Genomic DNA, 15,770 nt, shown 5'->3' with positions numbered 1-15,770 from the left:
ATACTGTTAAGAGCAAACAATTATTAAACTTGCTCATAGAACATATAGAAAGAGAAATAATTTCAGCATCTATCAAAAACAGAAGAACTCATGAAACACCTGAAAACAAAATAAAAAAGATGGAACAACTATACCCAGCAAACCTTCTAGACCACTCTGTTTTTATAATGAATTTAACAGCCGCTGCAGGGATTGTCATGAGGAGAGGTGGAGAGTATTTATTGCGAGTATTTGTTGAAACTACACAAAATAAAGAAACAGAGGACCAAAAACTGAATTAATAAAGAAATACGGTGAACATAGAGCCTGCCAAATCAAGAGACAATGAAACCTGACTGACAACAGGACGTACAACCACCGACAAGGGTCACTAAAACAAAGGGGACTATATATACACATGCAAGTAACAATGAGGTAGAGGTACAAATAAACAGGTGAGCACAGAAGACATGGGCGGAGACATGGAAAGACATACAGGGCATGTGCAGGGGAAGGTAAATAAACAAACATGAGGAAAGGAAAAAAAAACAGTTACACCAAACCAGTTTTACTAGAGCTGCATCGCACTCTTCTTATCTTTTTAGCTCATTAAGTGTCTGTTTTTAGGTTTGTTTTGTTGTTTTGCAGTTCAGATACAGTAAATTTGCTATGTTTAATATCAGCTACATTAAAAAAAATTAGGGCTGTCCTATAAAGGCTCATTCTCCCAAGCTAACAGAGAACATAACAAAAATGTATAGCAAAATTTTAAGGAAGGTTTAAGGAAATTTACCTTGTAACTTTAGAGAAATGTTTCAGGAACATTCTACAAATTCTACAAATGTGTAACATAATAATAGTTTGCATCACATTGTCATTAGAACGTTTCTCAAATAATGTTTCCAGCAAGATGAATGCTAAAATTATGGAAAAATTAAAAGTAACATTCCCAAATCTAGTATTTAAATCAAGTATTTCATAACAATAAACAGAAAACAATCAATAAACTAGAAATAAACTGAAATAAACCAAAACAACATAAGGACAAGTAGTACAATGAGACAGGAAACAAAGACTAAAAACCACCTAACAGATGTAAAGACATACAAAAACCAACACGGGAACACAGAAGGAAGGAAACAAAGGGGCTACATATATATGGAAGCAGACAGGAACCACCTAGGGACAGGTAATGAGAGGACGGAGTTACAAATAAACACGGAAGGAACAGATTGGGCCGCGTGCAGGGTAGCATGTGGGGAAAGAAGACACATGCAGCCTGCCATCAGCTGTTGGAGCCCTGAGAGAGCACAGGTGTCTTTGCTCTCTCTGGGTGTGTACAGTAGATGGCACTCTCTCTTTCCCCTCATCACTCCTAGGGTGATGTGGATCAGCACAAGGCTGCGTCTGTGAGCTGATGTATCAGAACCGAGTCGCTGCGTTTTCCTCCGAGCGTTAGCGCCGTAATGCTACTCGGTAATGCTGCATCAGCAGCAGCTCAAAAAGAGGCGGAGTCTGACTACACATGTGTCAGAGGAGGCGTGTGCTAGTCTTCTTGATCCTCCTGGTGTTGGAGCATCACTAGTGATAGGGGGAGTCCTTGTGAGAGGGATCAATAATTGGACTTGTAAATTGGGAAGAAAATCTACCACCTAGGATGACTTTGAATCCTTGTTTTCATCATCATAAGTTTTTAGTCTTGAAAACTGATACATTGAAATTGTGCATAACCAATCAATGAGCTCTTTTTAGCACCAAACAGGAAGTAGCTGTGTTTTGCTGTTCATTTTACCAGGGATGTGTCCACAATCAAGGGCAGCTTTGGTGTTAAGTTGCTTCTGTTCGTGTTCTATTGTTATAGTTTCTCAAAACTGTGTAGTTATACATTAATAATTTATATAAACAGTGTAACTACTGGAGAAGTACACACTGTTGCAGATATTGTTAGATATTTATTCTATACAAGCATTGTATAGTCTGTAAATATAAATATATAGGTTTTTTTCCCTCCCCACAGTCTAATGGACACCACAGACAACCGAGGAGAATATGTGGAGGTAAGATATCTATATATATATTGCCATTGTGTCTCTGTGTGTGTCTGTATCTCCCTCTTTCTCTCTCTCTCTCTCTCTTTCTTTCTTTCTTTTTCTCTGTATCCCAGCTACATTTTCCCATTGTCCCCTCTAGTTCTGTATTTGTTTATCACTTTATTCTCCTACTTTTTACCCTATTCTTCAACACTCAGAATAGAAAACCAGAGCAGCTGCAATTATTAAATATTATTATTATTATTATTATTATTATTATTATTATTATTATTATTATTATTATTATTATTGTTTGGGTGGTGGATCGGTGTAATGTTTAATAATTAAATTTTCTAAATGCAAAAGTAGAATATTTGATTTTAAAAACTGATTATTTCATTTTTTTATGTAATGCAGTGTACAAGAAATACGTTTTTCATCCTTTTTTGCAATTTTTTTTTTTTTTTTTATCTTTGCCTCTTACAATCTCACGAATTTTAGGGGAAAATATATATATTTTCTTTATTTTTATATATATATATATATTTTTGCATTTTGCTAATTGGATTAAACCATCAGATATGTTGCTGCACAGTTTACAGTCTTCATCATCCTCTCGTCCTTCATCAGTACAGGATACAGGACTCTGTGTATCACTATATCTCCTCTGCTCTTTGTTGGTGTCAGTGCATTTCCCCACAGTCACAGACTGTTTCCAGTTCAGTACTTTAATTAAGCAAAACATTGATTTATAGCCTGTAATCACTGAGTTAAAGCAGTATTTATAAATTTAATGGAAAGTGACTGGTAATGAGAAGCTGCTGTTTAATATCTCTGCTCTCTCTGAACTCTTGGCTCATTTGCTGTGCTATTTAGATAATTGATTCTTTAGTGATTAGAACTGTAATACAAAGGAGGGCCGCTAGATGGCAGTGGAAGCTTCTTTTTCTTTACCTTTTTCAACGGTTTAGACCTGAATTGTGATCAGGCCTATACACACCTTTAGTTTTATGTACTGTCTGGGTGCACATACTGTTTCTGAATCAGTTTCTATGATTTTGCTATTTATAGGTTTATGTTTGAGTAAAATGAACATTCTTGTTTTATTCTATAAACTACAGATAACATTTCTCCCAAATTACAAAATAAAAATATTGTCATTTAGAGCATTTATTTGCAGAAAATGAGAAATGGCTGAAATAAAAAAAAGATGCAGAGCTTTCAGACCTTAAAGTAATGCAAAGAAAACACGTTCATATTCATAAAGATTTAAGAGTTCAGAAATCAATATTTGGTGGAATAACCCTGGTTTTTAATCACAGTTTTTTTTCATGCATCTTGGCATCATGTTCTCCTCCACCAGTCTTACACACTGCTTTTGAATAACTTTAGGCTGCTTTACTCCTGGTGCAAAAATGTTCATTTAAGCAGTTTAGTTTGGTTTGATGGCTTGTGATCATACATCTTCCTCTTAATTATATTCCAGAGGTTTTCAATTTGCTAAAATCAAAGAAACTCATCATTTTTAAGTGCTCTATAATTTTATTTTTTCAGAGGTGTATTTTACAGAATGTTTGACACAAAACTGTTGCTAACAGTTGCTTATATTTGAATGAGTTGGAAGGGGGAGATGGTTCTACATGCAAGCAATTTTGTTGTTAGTTGAGTGGCCATGCTAGCAATTCTTGAAACCAAGTGAATCCAAATATCCTTCTTTTACTGTTTCTTTAAAAAATAAGACGTTTAAAAGAAGAGTCTTTTTTCTAGATGTTTTAGCATTGCTGTCAGGATTTGATTGCATACAGCATACAAGAGCATCAGTAAAGTCAGAATATTGGATGATCATCAAACAAGTGAAAAAAATAAATGGGTTTTAATGGCTGAGAAGCTGCATCCATGGTTTACGTTAGTTGAGACGTGTTCTCTGGAGTGACAAATCAGGCATGTCCCCTGGTTAATCCAATAGTTGAGGTTTTGCAGGAAAAAGCAACTAAAAAAAAGCAGAGAGTTTCTTACATTTACTTTGACTTTAATTTTATTATAGACAATATGAACCCGAACTATTTCATGTTTCATCTGCTCAACTTAATTTAATTCATTAATACACATCTAATCCCAAATTTCAGGCCTGCAGCACAGGGTGTGTAACAGTACAGGGCTGCTGTTTTTGCATTTTTGGTTTCAAAACTTTCCACATATTCTCTTTTGGGACTTTTTTTGGGCTGCAGGCAGATCAGTCCAGTACTTCTACCCTCTTCTCTTTTCACAGCCATGTTTTTTGATGCGTGCAGCATTTGGTTTAACACTGTCTTGTTGAAAAAGGCTTGCACGGCCCTCTATTTTCTGCTTTTTGGACCGTTGTGTACAAACCTTTTCTGATTGGAGGTTGTAGATGGTGTGGAAGATGCGATAAAGTCTCAGATCAGCATCTTTTTCTTTATGTTTTTATCTGAATGTCTTTGTTTGAGCGTATCTCACCTCCACCTGCATCATATATACAGTACACAACATGTAGGTCATTGGCACCAGTGCATCATGGGAAGCTTCTGTTTATAGACGCGAAAACACTTCAGCTCCCCTCCGAGCAGCAGCCAGTCAGAAAGCTCTCCTCTCTCTGTAAGAGTGAACATTCAGGCCGCATCCTCAGCTCAACCCCAACCGCATTAAAGTTTCAGAGGAGCGGGAGTGAGGGAGACGGAGAGACGGAGAGGCGGAGAGATAGCACCACAGATGGAGAAGGAGGAGATAGGTGGAGTGGGGGAGGAGAGAAGAAAGTGGAGAGAAGAGAAAAAGGTTGAGTTGCAACTGGGCTGTAAAAGACAAAGATTGTATACTAAAAATAATGAAGCACCTTTTCATCCCATCAGTGGCCATACAGTATTCATGTTCACAGGTCACAACGAGTCTAGAACATTCTAGAAGCAGTATCTCTTCCGTATGTTTAATAAAAGCAGCAGCTAAGCATGCTGGGACTGCTTCTACAAACATTAGCGAAAGTGTCTCAGGTGTGTCTCGGGTCATTGTCATGCTGGAAGACCCAGCCACAGCCCCTCTTCAAAGCTCTTGAGTTCATCACTAAACACCTCCAAACTACATGTAGCTTTAGATTAGATCAAGAACAGCAGAGCGGAGAAAGACTTGTGGCATGGAGAATTTACGTGATCAAGCAGCTCAAATCCATCCAAACATCACATCACCAAGCACGAGGCAAAGAGGTGGATGCAATAGCAGTGGAGACATTTTCTCCAAGTAAAATATTGTCATTTAGAGCATTTATTTTCAGAAAATGAGAAATGGCTGAAATAACAAACAAAGATGCAGAGCTTTCAGACCTCAAATAATGCAAAGAAAACAAGTTCATATTCATAAAGTTTTAAGAGTTCAGAAATCAATATTTGGTGGAATAACCCTGGCAGTTTTTTAATCACAGTTTTTTTTCATGCATCTTGGCATCATGTTCTCCTCCACCAGTCTTACACACTGCTTTTGAATAACTTTAGGCTGCTTTACTCCTGGTGCAAAAATGTTCATTTAAGCAGTTTAGTTTGGTTTGATGGCTTGTGATCATACATCTTCCTCTTGGTTATATTCTATTCTATTGTATAGATATATATAGATATAGATATATTATATATATTTTTTTTACTACAGATAGATAACAGTGGTCGTACAGTGTGTGTTTAGGGGGTGGCAGTGTGAAAGATGTGTGATGAAGAGGTGTGAGGGAGGAGAGGATGGGCAGATGATGGGCGAGTTAGTGCCCGTTCCTCATTATGCCCAGCTCACAGGGAGAGCAAAATTAGATGGAAATGTAAACAGTGGGGAAATGATGGAAAATGGGACAGATGCAGCAGAAACAGAGAGAGAGAGAGGGAGAGAGAGAGATGGTCGGTTAGGGAGGGGGTTGAGTGAAGATGGACATAAGGACTAACATGAGCATAATTCAGACAAAGAGAGACACTAATGACAGAAACGTGCTTTGTGTCTGGGTCGAGGCTCAGAGGAAACAATGAAATGCATATTCATGACCGTTATAATTATTAATGTTAATGTGGCAATAAATATTAAACATATATTTTATGAATTTTACATTTTATTAGCAGTTAGGTGTTGATTGTTATATGATTTTTATGATTTTGAGGGTTTGAATAACAGAAAACCTTATGTTTGATTGTCCTTTATGCGCATCCTGTTATTGGTTTCCCATATATCATCTCTGTCCAATAAAAAAGGCTTATCTCCAAAACAGCAACTTTATAGGAGAGAGAAAATATCTTGTAAACTGTCAATGGAAGTCAATGTAAAAAGAGTTAATTTCAGGTCATTTTGAAGAGTTTCTTTTGGGGATCGTTCATCAAGAAATTTTGCCACTTAGCAACACCATAGCAACCACCACAGATACAATAGCAACACCTTAGCAACCACCTAGCAACACCTTAGCACCCACCTAGCAACACCTTAGTAACCACCTAGCAGCCACCCCAGATATCATAGCAGCACCTTAGCAACCACCTAGCAACACCATAGCAACCACCCTAGATACCATAGTAACACTTTAGCAACCACCTACCAACACCTTAGCTACCAATTAACCACTTAGCAACACCATAGCAACCACCCCAGATATCATAGCAACACCTTAGCAACCACCTAGCAACCACTTAGCAACACCTTAGCAGCCACCCAGATATCATAGCAGCACCTTAGCATCCACCTAGCAACACCTTAGCAACCACCTAGCAACCACTTAGCAACACCATAGCAACCACCCTAGATACCATAGTAACACCTCAGCAACCACCTAGCAACACCTTAGCAACCACCTGGCAACCACTTAGCAACACCTTAGCAGCCACCCCAGATATCATAGCAGCACCTTAGCAACACCTTAGCAACCACCTAGCAACCACTTAGCAACACCATAGCAACCACCCTAGATACCATAGTGACACCTTTGCAACCACCAAGTAACACCTCAGCAACCACTTAGAAACCACCACAAACACCATTGCAAGCATCCAGCAGCGTCATAGCAATGACCCTTGCGAACTGTGGGAGCCATTTTAGCTGCACAACCATCCTGCATTTCCTTCAGGAAATGCACTTTTCTAGTGTAATAAACTAAAAATTGACAAAAATGGAGATAAGTGTTTTTCACAGGACAGCGATGATATGGTCTAAATAACACTTTAGTACGAAATAACTGCACTATAAACTTTACAGTAAGCTGTAGAGATAGTTAGACCAGTAATTTACAAGCTGTGGGCCACAAAAGTACTGCTAGGGGGCTTTTACTAATAGGCTAATAGGCTGTTGAGAGGATGTAAGATAGCAATGAGCATTGCGACACACCTTGTGCAGGGTGTATGATAGAGCCCTTAGTGTTAAATAAAGACTGCTAACACTATTAAAGGAGAACTCTGGTGTAAAATTGACTTTGGGTGTATTTTTATTAAAACATGATAAAAAAAGTTCTTTTCTTTGTTGAATAGCTTTCCTCTGCTTTCCTGGAGATTTCTGAGATCCAGTATTTTGTGCACTTTGCTCAAACAGGTTTTTGCATGAGTGATATGGGGCATATTTTACCCTGCAGATAAATTGCTAAACTGCTTTTTCCACCGTCATTCAGCTCAAAGTAGCTCCTCACTTCATTGGTAGAATTTCGGAGAGGCCTGATATTTAAAACAAGGCTTTTAGAGCTTTAAAACTGAGCAAGACGTTTATTAAAAGCCACTGTTTACATCCCATAGTGTAGATAAACCTTAAATCTTAAATTTAAGTCACAATAAGTTGAGTGGAGCAGAACGAATAGTAAAACCTTTTGAGAAATGTTTACGTAATTTGTTGCTGGTTATTTTTTTGCATTCTAATATCGACAGTATCGACCAGATATATATTTTTTTAGCTACAGCTGGAATTCATGCATTTACAAGAATTAATTTTGCAATCTGCTCAATTAGCCTACCTATAAATTCTCATGCTCGACGTAAATTTAAGATGGCGGTGCTGGAGATTTATCTACGCTATGGGATGAAAACAGTGGTTCTTGTGCAGTTTTTAAATTATTAATGCTTCGTTTTAAATGTCAGGGATCTCTGGATTCTACCAATGAAGTATGGAGCTATTTATCTGCAGGGGTAAAATACTGTGCCCCACATCACTCATTCTAAACATTTTTGGGCAAAGTGCACAAAATACTGGATCTCAGAAAGCTGCAGGAGAGTGGAGGAGAGCTATTTAACAAAGATAAGTACTTTCTAACATATTTTAACACTGGAGTTCTCCTTTAACTTAACAAAACAAACCACATGAATCAACTACATTTGAGTGAGAGTAAATCTGTTGTTTCTATTTTCGCCAAATTGTCGTTTAAAGGCCAGAATTGAGGACAAGGGTAAATATTTTGGGTGTAAATTAGCTGGTATTTAATGGGATGCTTTTGTGAGGGTTGGAGAGCAGGGTGGGGGATGAGGCTGGAGAGGAATTGATGGGTGGAGGAGAGAGAAAAGAGAAAGAGGTAATGGCCTGAGTGGGAGGGGTGAGTTTATGCCTTAATTTAGGATAATTAACTGGAGTCTGGCACACGGCCTAGGAACTGTCCACGCCCACCCACACCCCCCACTATACAAATAACCCTGACTTTCAGGTGACTTAGATCCAGCTGAGAAACTGCAGAGACATATCACCTTCCTCTGTCCTCCTCTTCCTCTTCCTTGTCTTCCTTCCTCTTCCTCAGGATGGTAATACATCCAGTGGTGCCAATTATTACCCTAAATTTAATCAGGACACAGTCCTGCATTGATCAGTCCTGTAAATCGACTGGGCTGCACTCGCTAACATGCCTTTCACCGTCTTATATTACTGTAACCGATCAAAACCAAGAGACTGCAGCGAGACACTCTCCGAGACACTCAGCTAATGAGCCCAGGACTTGGGCAGGAGCCAAAAAAGCATTAAAAGAACTATGTTACCCAGAATGCTGTGGGTATGGCTAAGTAGAGCGCAAGTAACTTTTTATGTATACAGCTCTGGGAAAATTTTAAATAAATATTGATGTTTTATTCTATAAACTACAGACAACATTTCTCCCAAATTCCAAATAAAAATATCGTCATTTAGAGCATTTATTTACAGAAAATGAAAAATGGCTAAAATAACAAAAAAGATGAAAAAGGTGCATGGTGGGAATTGGAGTCTTGTGTCGTGAGAGTCACTAGTTCAGAGCAGGCAGACTGACAGTCTTGCTTCCATTCATTGTTAGCAACATTAGCATGTATGGCTAAACAACTGCTTTTGATGCTAAATAAACAAATTAAGAGCATTTAAAAGTTTATCCTGTTTTTTGTTTGTTAAAGTAATTCCCAATCCAGTAACTCTGCTATCAATGGAAGATTTTGTTTTCTATTTTGGGCCATTGCTGTGATAATTTGATTGCAATCAGAAACAATTTAGAGATTTTAGAGTTTAGAATTTAGAGACTTTTAAATCTAATATCCTGAGTTTTGCACTTAATTTTGTCTGTAATTGTCTATAAATGAGTAAAAAACTACATGCTCACTCACGCAACAGTAAATAAGACACTCGCTTGGGCCACAAACAGAACTACAATACCCAGACTTCCAGTGGGGGTGGAGACTAATTAATAATAATGAAGGCATGGAAGAATGTGAAGGAGATGCAGCTGAACCCTGAGGGCAAAAAGAGAAAGAGATGGAGAATTTACACTGCCTGAAGCTCTGTAGACTGAGTAATTACTGTTCAACACATACAGAAAGAAATAGAGAGAGAGAGAGAGAGAGAGAGAGAGAATGTGTTTAGATGGGATGGACTACAAGTTTGGGGGTCATGATCAATATAGCAGTGTGAGAAGAGTGTAGTAGAAAGAGAGAGAGAGAGAGAGAGAGAGAGAGAGAAGGAGAGCGCAAACAGAAGGTGGAAAAGTAGGACAAGAGGGTGTGAGAAGCTCAGCAGAGGTGAGAAGTGAGAGAGAAGAAACAACAGATTAAGGCATAGAGGTGAAAAATGATGTAAGTGTATTATTTTGGGATTAGGCAGAGCAGTCCAGTGGGATTCAACCCACCGATAACCTGGCAGTGAACAGACACACACTCACACACTAGTACAGAACATCGAACACACACACACACACACACACACACACACACACACACACACCTGTAACAGTAGACAGTAACTTCAGTGCACAAGGAACACTTGAGAGTTAAGAACTTTGATTAAGGACATCACTGCGATTCTGGGAATTGAACCAGCAACCTTCTGATGGTCAACATGTCCAAGAAGAAATAAGCTGGTATAGATTTGTTGAAGGTTGCTGGTTTAAACACAGTGTCAACAAATTTTAACTACACCTGAAAAATTGCTGTTTAAGGGCCCAATAGTGGTTGCATACTAAAATAGGGAATCAAACCCACAACCCAGTGATTGACTTGACAATAACACTAACACTAACCTGACACTAAATTAGCTCAAACTATTACATGACCATGCACAGAAATCACATTGGATTACAGTGTCTTACAGTACAATAGCGTTATAATCATGGGGATTGATCCAATTACCTTCTGGTGGCATAGGTTAGAGAAAGTGGGCTTGTTTTAAAGACCATAAGCTCATTGGTTCCCTGGAACACAGAGAAATTAAGGGTCTTGCACGAGGACCCGACAATATTAGCTTAGTGAATGTGGCTATAGAACCCACAAAATTCTGTGGATTTGTATAAGAGACCATAAGGTCAATGGTTTGAGTACATGATCAGCAGTGCTACAGCATCCTTGGAATTTAGAAGGGCCTTCAACAAGGGCCCAACAGACATCTTAGTGAACCTGGGTTTCGAACCCACAACATTGTGTGGACTTATACTGAAAACCATAAGCTAATTGGTTCAAATACAGGGTCAGTCATGCTGCAGCATCCCTGGAACAGAGAGAGATTAATGGTCTTGCACAAGGGCCCAACAGAGGCAACTTAGTGAACCTGGGTTTCGAACTCACAACCATGTGTGGATTTATAGAAGAGACCATAAGGTCATTGGTTTAAAACAGGGTCAGTCATGCTACAGCATCTTTGGAACACAGAGAGATTAAGGGTCTTGAATAAGGATCCAACAATAGCAGCTTAGTGAATCTGGGAATCGAACCCACAACCATGTGTGGATTTATACAGAACACCTTAAGGTCAATGATTTAAGTACAGGATCAGCACTACTACAGCATCCCTGGAAAACAAAGAGAGATTAAGGTCTTGCACAAGGATCCAACAATTGCAGCTTAGTAAATCTGGGTATTGAACCCATTTCCTTGTGTGCACTTATACAGGACAGCAGAAGGTCACTGGGTTAAGAACAGGGTCAGTCATGCTATAGAATCTCTGGAACACAGAGAGATTAAGTGTGTTGCACAAGGGGTCAATAATAGTATCTTAGTGCACCTGGGTATATAACCCACAACCTTGTGTGGATTTATAGAAGAGACCATAAGGTCATTGGTTTAAAACAGGGTCAGTCATGCTACAGCATCTTTGGAACACAGAGAGATTAAGGGTCTTGAACAAGGATCCAACAATAGCAGCTTAGTGAATCTGGGAATCGAACCCACAACCTTGTGTGGACTTTTACTGAAGACTATAATGTCATTGGTTCAAATACAGGGTCAGTCTTGCTGCCCTGGAACACAGAGAAATTATGGTCTTGCACAAGGACCCAACAGAGGCAACTTAGTGAACCTGGGTATCAAGCCCAAAACCTTGTGTGGACTTATACTGAAGACCATAAGGTAAATGGTTTAAAAAACAAGGTCATTTATGCTACAGCATCCCAGGAACACAGAGAGATTAATGGTCTTGCACAATGACCCAACAATGGCATTTTAGTGAATCCGGCTAACAAACCCACAACCCTGTGTGGACTTATACAGAAGACAATAAGGTCATTGGTTTAACCACAAGATCAGTCACACGACAGCATCCCTGGAACACAGAGAAATTCATTGTCTTGCACAAGCACCCAACAGAGGCAACTTAGTGAACCTGGGTATCGAGCCCAAAACCTTGTGTGGACTTATACTGAAGACCATAAGGTAAATGTTTTGAGAACAAGGTCATTTATGGTACAGCATCCCTGGAACACAGAGAGATTAATGGTCTTGCACAATGACCCAACAATGGCATTTTAGTGAATCTGGCTAACGAACCCACAACCTTGTGTGAACTTATACAGAAGACAAAAAGGTCAGTGGTTTAACCACAAGATCAGTCACGCGACAGCATCCCTGGAACACCGAGAAATGTATGGTCTTCCACAAGAGCCCAACAATAGCAATTTAGTGCATCTGGGTATCGAACCCACAACCTTGTGTGGATTTTTATAAGAGACCATAAGGTCATTGGGTTGAGCACAGGATCAGTCATACTAAAGGATTCTTGGAACACAGAGGTTAATTGCTCTATTCAAGGACCCAACAATGGCAGTTGAGTGAACCTGTGTATCGAACACACAACCTTGTGTGGATTTATACTAAAGACCCTAAGCTAATTGGTTTGAGTACAGGATCAACAATGCCACAGCATGTCTAGAATACATAGGTTAAAGATCTTATTGAAGGACACAACAATTAGTATAGCTGGGTATTAAAACCACAACCTTGTGATCAATAACCCAGCATTTTAAGCTCAAACCAAAACAGCAGCTTCAGCCTTTATTTCTCTCAGTTTTTTTTTTTATTCTCAACAGCTGCAGCCTAAGCATCATATGGGTATGAGCTCTCGCCAGAAAGAGCTAATTGCATGACCACACACACACACACACACACACACACAGGAATCACACTGGATTACAGTGTATTATACTGCACTCGCCAAAAGAGAGAATAAGTAGAGAGTGGTAGAGTTTCTTTCTCTCTTTTGTTTTCAGTAAATAAGTGTGTTACACAGAGCTTCTGCTTATGGGATTAAACCCAAACACACACAGCGTTTATGTCATTCTGCTGCGTTTGAGGATGAACAGTCAAAGCCAGTGATTATCTGCTCTACTGTCGTCACTGTGAGGCTTCAGTAAACCATGCAAGCTCTATTTCATTCATACAGCAGATTAACGAGCTCATTATATTATAGACAAACATGCACACACATACCCATCCATACATAAATATGTATATATACATATACTGTATACCAATAGACACCAATTTACACACATATACCCATGCATACATACAGTACGTAATCTATACACTGACATACAGACATCTACACAAAAATATAACCATCCATCCAAATACGTGCACACAAAATAACTTTAAAATACATTTTATTATTAAGCATATTGTGTTGTACGTTGACCTTACTGCAAAAGTAAGATATGTAATTAAAAAATAAAAATAAAAACTGCTTTTATTAAATTTTGAGAAAATCACTAGAATCAGACAGTGTCCACATGCTATTAGCATGGCATGCTAAAAACGTATTCCTGTTACTTTCATTCCTGTTACTCAAAACATAAAAGGTAACAGGAATGAGTGCCAATAGCAAGGGTGAATACCAATAACATGTAAATCAATTGTTTGAACATGCAGTTGACAATTTCTTTAAAATAAAGACTTTTTTGAGAGAAAATCAAAGAAATTAGTGGACTTGCTTTTAAACATGCTTTTTAAATGTTACAGTTCGGATTTGAAAACTTGTTAAAAAAGGGGAAGCTGTGTGAGTTTGATCAGTACATGTTTTGAATAGTTAAATATATGTGTTTTAAGATTCAGAGTTGAAAAAAATATATAAAATAAGTTTTATTTGGAAGAGATACAGCAAACAACTAACACAAGGACACCACTTCTAAAACCAGTTTCTATGATTTTGCTATTTATAGGTTTGTGTTTGAGTAAAATGAACATTGCTATTTTATTCTATAAACTACAACATTTCTCCCAAATTCCAAATAAAAAGATTCTCATTTAGAGCATTTATTTACAGACAATGAGAAATGGCTGAAATAAGTTTGAAGAATTCAGAATTTTGGTGGAATAGCCCTGGTGTTTTTAATCACATTTTTTTTTGTTCATGCATCTGGGCATCATGTTCTCCTCCACCAGTCTTACACACTGCTTTTGGATAACTTTATGCTTTATACTCCTGGTGCAAAAATTTAAGCAGTTCAGTTTGGTTTGATGGCTTGTGATCATCCATCTTCCCCTTTGTTTACATTCCAGAGGTTTTCAGTTTTCTAAGTGATCTATTTTTTTACAGAGCTGTATACTGTATATAACCATGCATACATACAATACATATTCTCCAATATATATACAGACACACACATATAACCATGCACACACACACACACATGGTGCGAAGGTGACCAGCATGTCTGGTTTTAGATCATTGGTCGGTTGCCATGGCAAGGCGTCCCGTGTGATGTCATCGTTTTCCATTCGATCCCAAGGGAGTGAGCCCCACCCGGAGACGCGTCGTTGTCGAGAAGAGCTGAGTGTGTGAGTGTGTGTGTGTGTGTGTAGTGCATATGTATACAGGCAAAGGAAGACAGGAAGACAGAACGAGTGAATAGCTGATTGAGAGCGAAAGAGATGGAGAGAGAGAGAAAGAGAGAGAGAGAGATGTGAAGAAGAGGTGTGGAGAGCTGGAGCTCATTTCCAGGGTTTTTCTGTGTTCCTGGAAAACACACCCAGCTCACACACCTCCCCTGCAGACTGCTTACAAACAAACGCATGCCTGTGTGTGTGTGTGTGTGTGTGTGTGTGTGTGTGTGTGTGTGTAGGAGTGTGTAAAAAGTCTTTTCTCTCTCCACCCCCCCAACCGCTCCCCCCTGCATTGCTTCCTTTCAATGAGGAATAAAGGAAAGAAATTCCTTTGAGGAGGTGTTGAATGCACCGAACTCTCTTTCTCTCTCTCTCTCTCTCTCTCTCTCTCTTTCTCTCTCTTGTTTTTATTATCTCTCTCACTCTGTCTGTTTCTCTCCCATCTGTCTTTCTCTCTCTTGATCTTTCACTTGCACTTTCTCTTTGTCAATCTCTCACAGTCTCATCTTTGCAGTTTTTCTATCTCTCTCTTGCACTGTCTCATTCTTCTCTGTTTCTCCCTCATTCCTTTCACATCATCATTTCTCTTCTGTGTTTTCCTTCCCTCTCTCCTTCTTAAGCCCATATTCTGTTTATGTAATGTTCTATCCATCTGCTATCTCCATTCTTTTATTTCTCCTTCCCCTACTATCTCTCTCTTCATCTACTATCAACTTCCCTTCCTCTATCAATCCATCTTGCTAAACTTGCTCACAGTCTCTTTACCTCTACTATCTATTCCTTTCCATCTACCTCTATATTCCTCCCCTTCTGCTTTCTCACTCTCTTCCTCTTCTATCTGCCTCTTACCTATCACTATCCCTTTGCTATCTCTCTATCTCTCTCTCTCTCTCTCTCTCTCTCTCTCTTTCCTGGTCTCTTTTCTATTTTTCTCACTCCCTCTGCTATCTCTTCATCTACTATCTGTCTTGCTCATCTTTACACTGCTTTCTATTTCCTTTTGCTATCTCTGTCTCTCTCCCTATACTATCTATCTGTCTGTCTATTCCTTTACTATCTGTTTTGCTTATCTTCACACTGACTTCTTGTGTTGTCCTTTTGCTATCTTTCTTTTTTCTCAGTGTACTTTCTCAATCTCCCTGTCTCTTTCTCCCTCTTCTCCCTCGCTCTTTCTCTCTCTACTATCTTCCTGTCTCTCTCCCTCCCCTCACTCACTATC

General features: G+C 38.8%; 1 protein-coding gene across 2 annotated transcripts in view; it reads left to right on the top strand.

Annotated features, from left to right (window-relative positions):
- The window catches only part of sh2d3ca (SH2 domain containing 3Ca), a 98,920-nt gene that overhangs the window by 12,000 nt on the left and 71,150 nt on the right, over nucleotides 1-15,770 (top strand). For both annotated transcript variants that reach the window (XM_022680944.2, XM_022680943.2), the window contains exon 3: nucleotides 1,997-2,036. In XM_022680944.2, coding sequence (XP_022536665.2) covers nucleotides 1,997-2,036 — 40 coding nt within the window. The remainder of the gene's footprint in view (nucleotides 1-1,996; nucleotides 2,037-15,770) is intronic.

Source organism: Astyanax mexicanus, chromosome 20 (assembly GCF_023375975.1).
Source record: "Astyanax mexicanus isolate ESR-SI-001 chromosome 20, AstMex3_surface, whole genome shotgun sequence".
Lineage (NCBI taxonomy): Eukaryota > Metazoa > Chordata > Actinopteri > Characiformes > Acestrorhamphidae > Astyanax > Astyanax mexicanus.
Note: the sequence above shows the minus strand (reverse complement) of the source record. Positions and strands in the feature narration are given on the sequence as shown.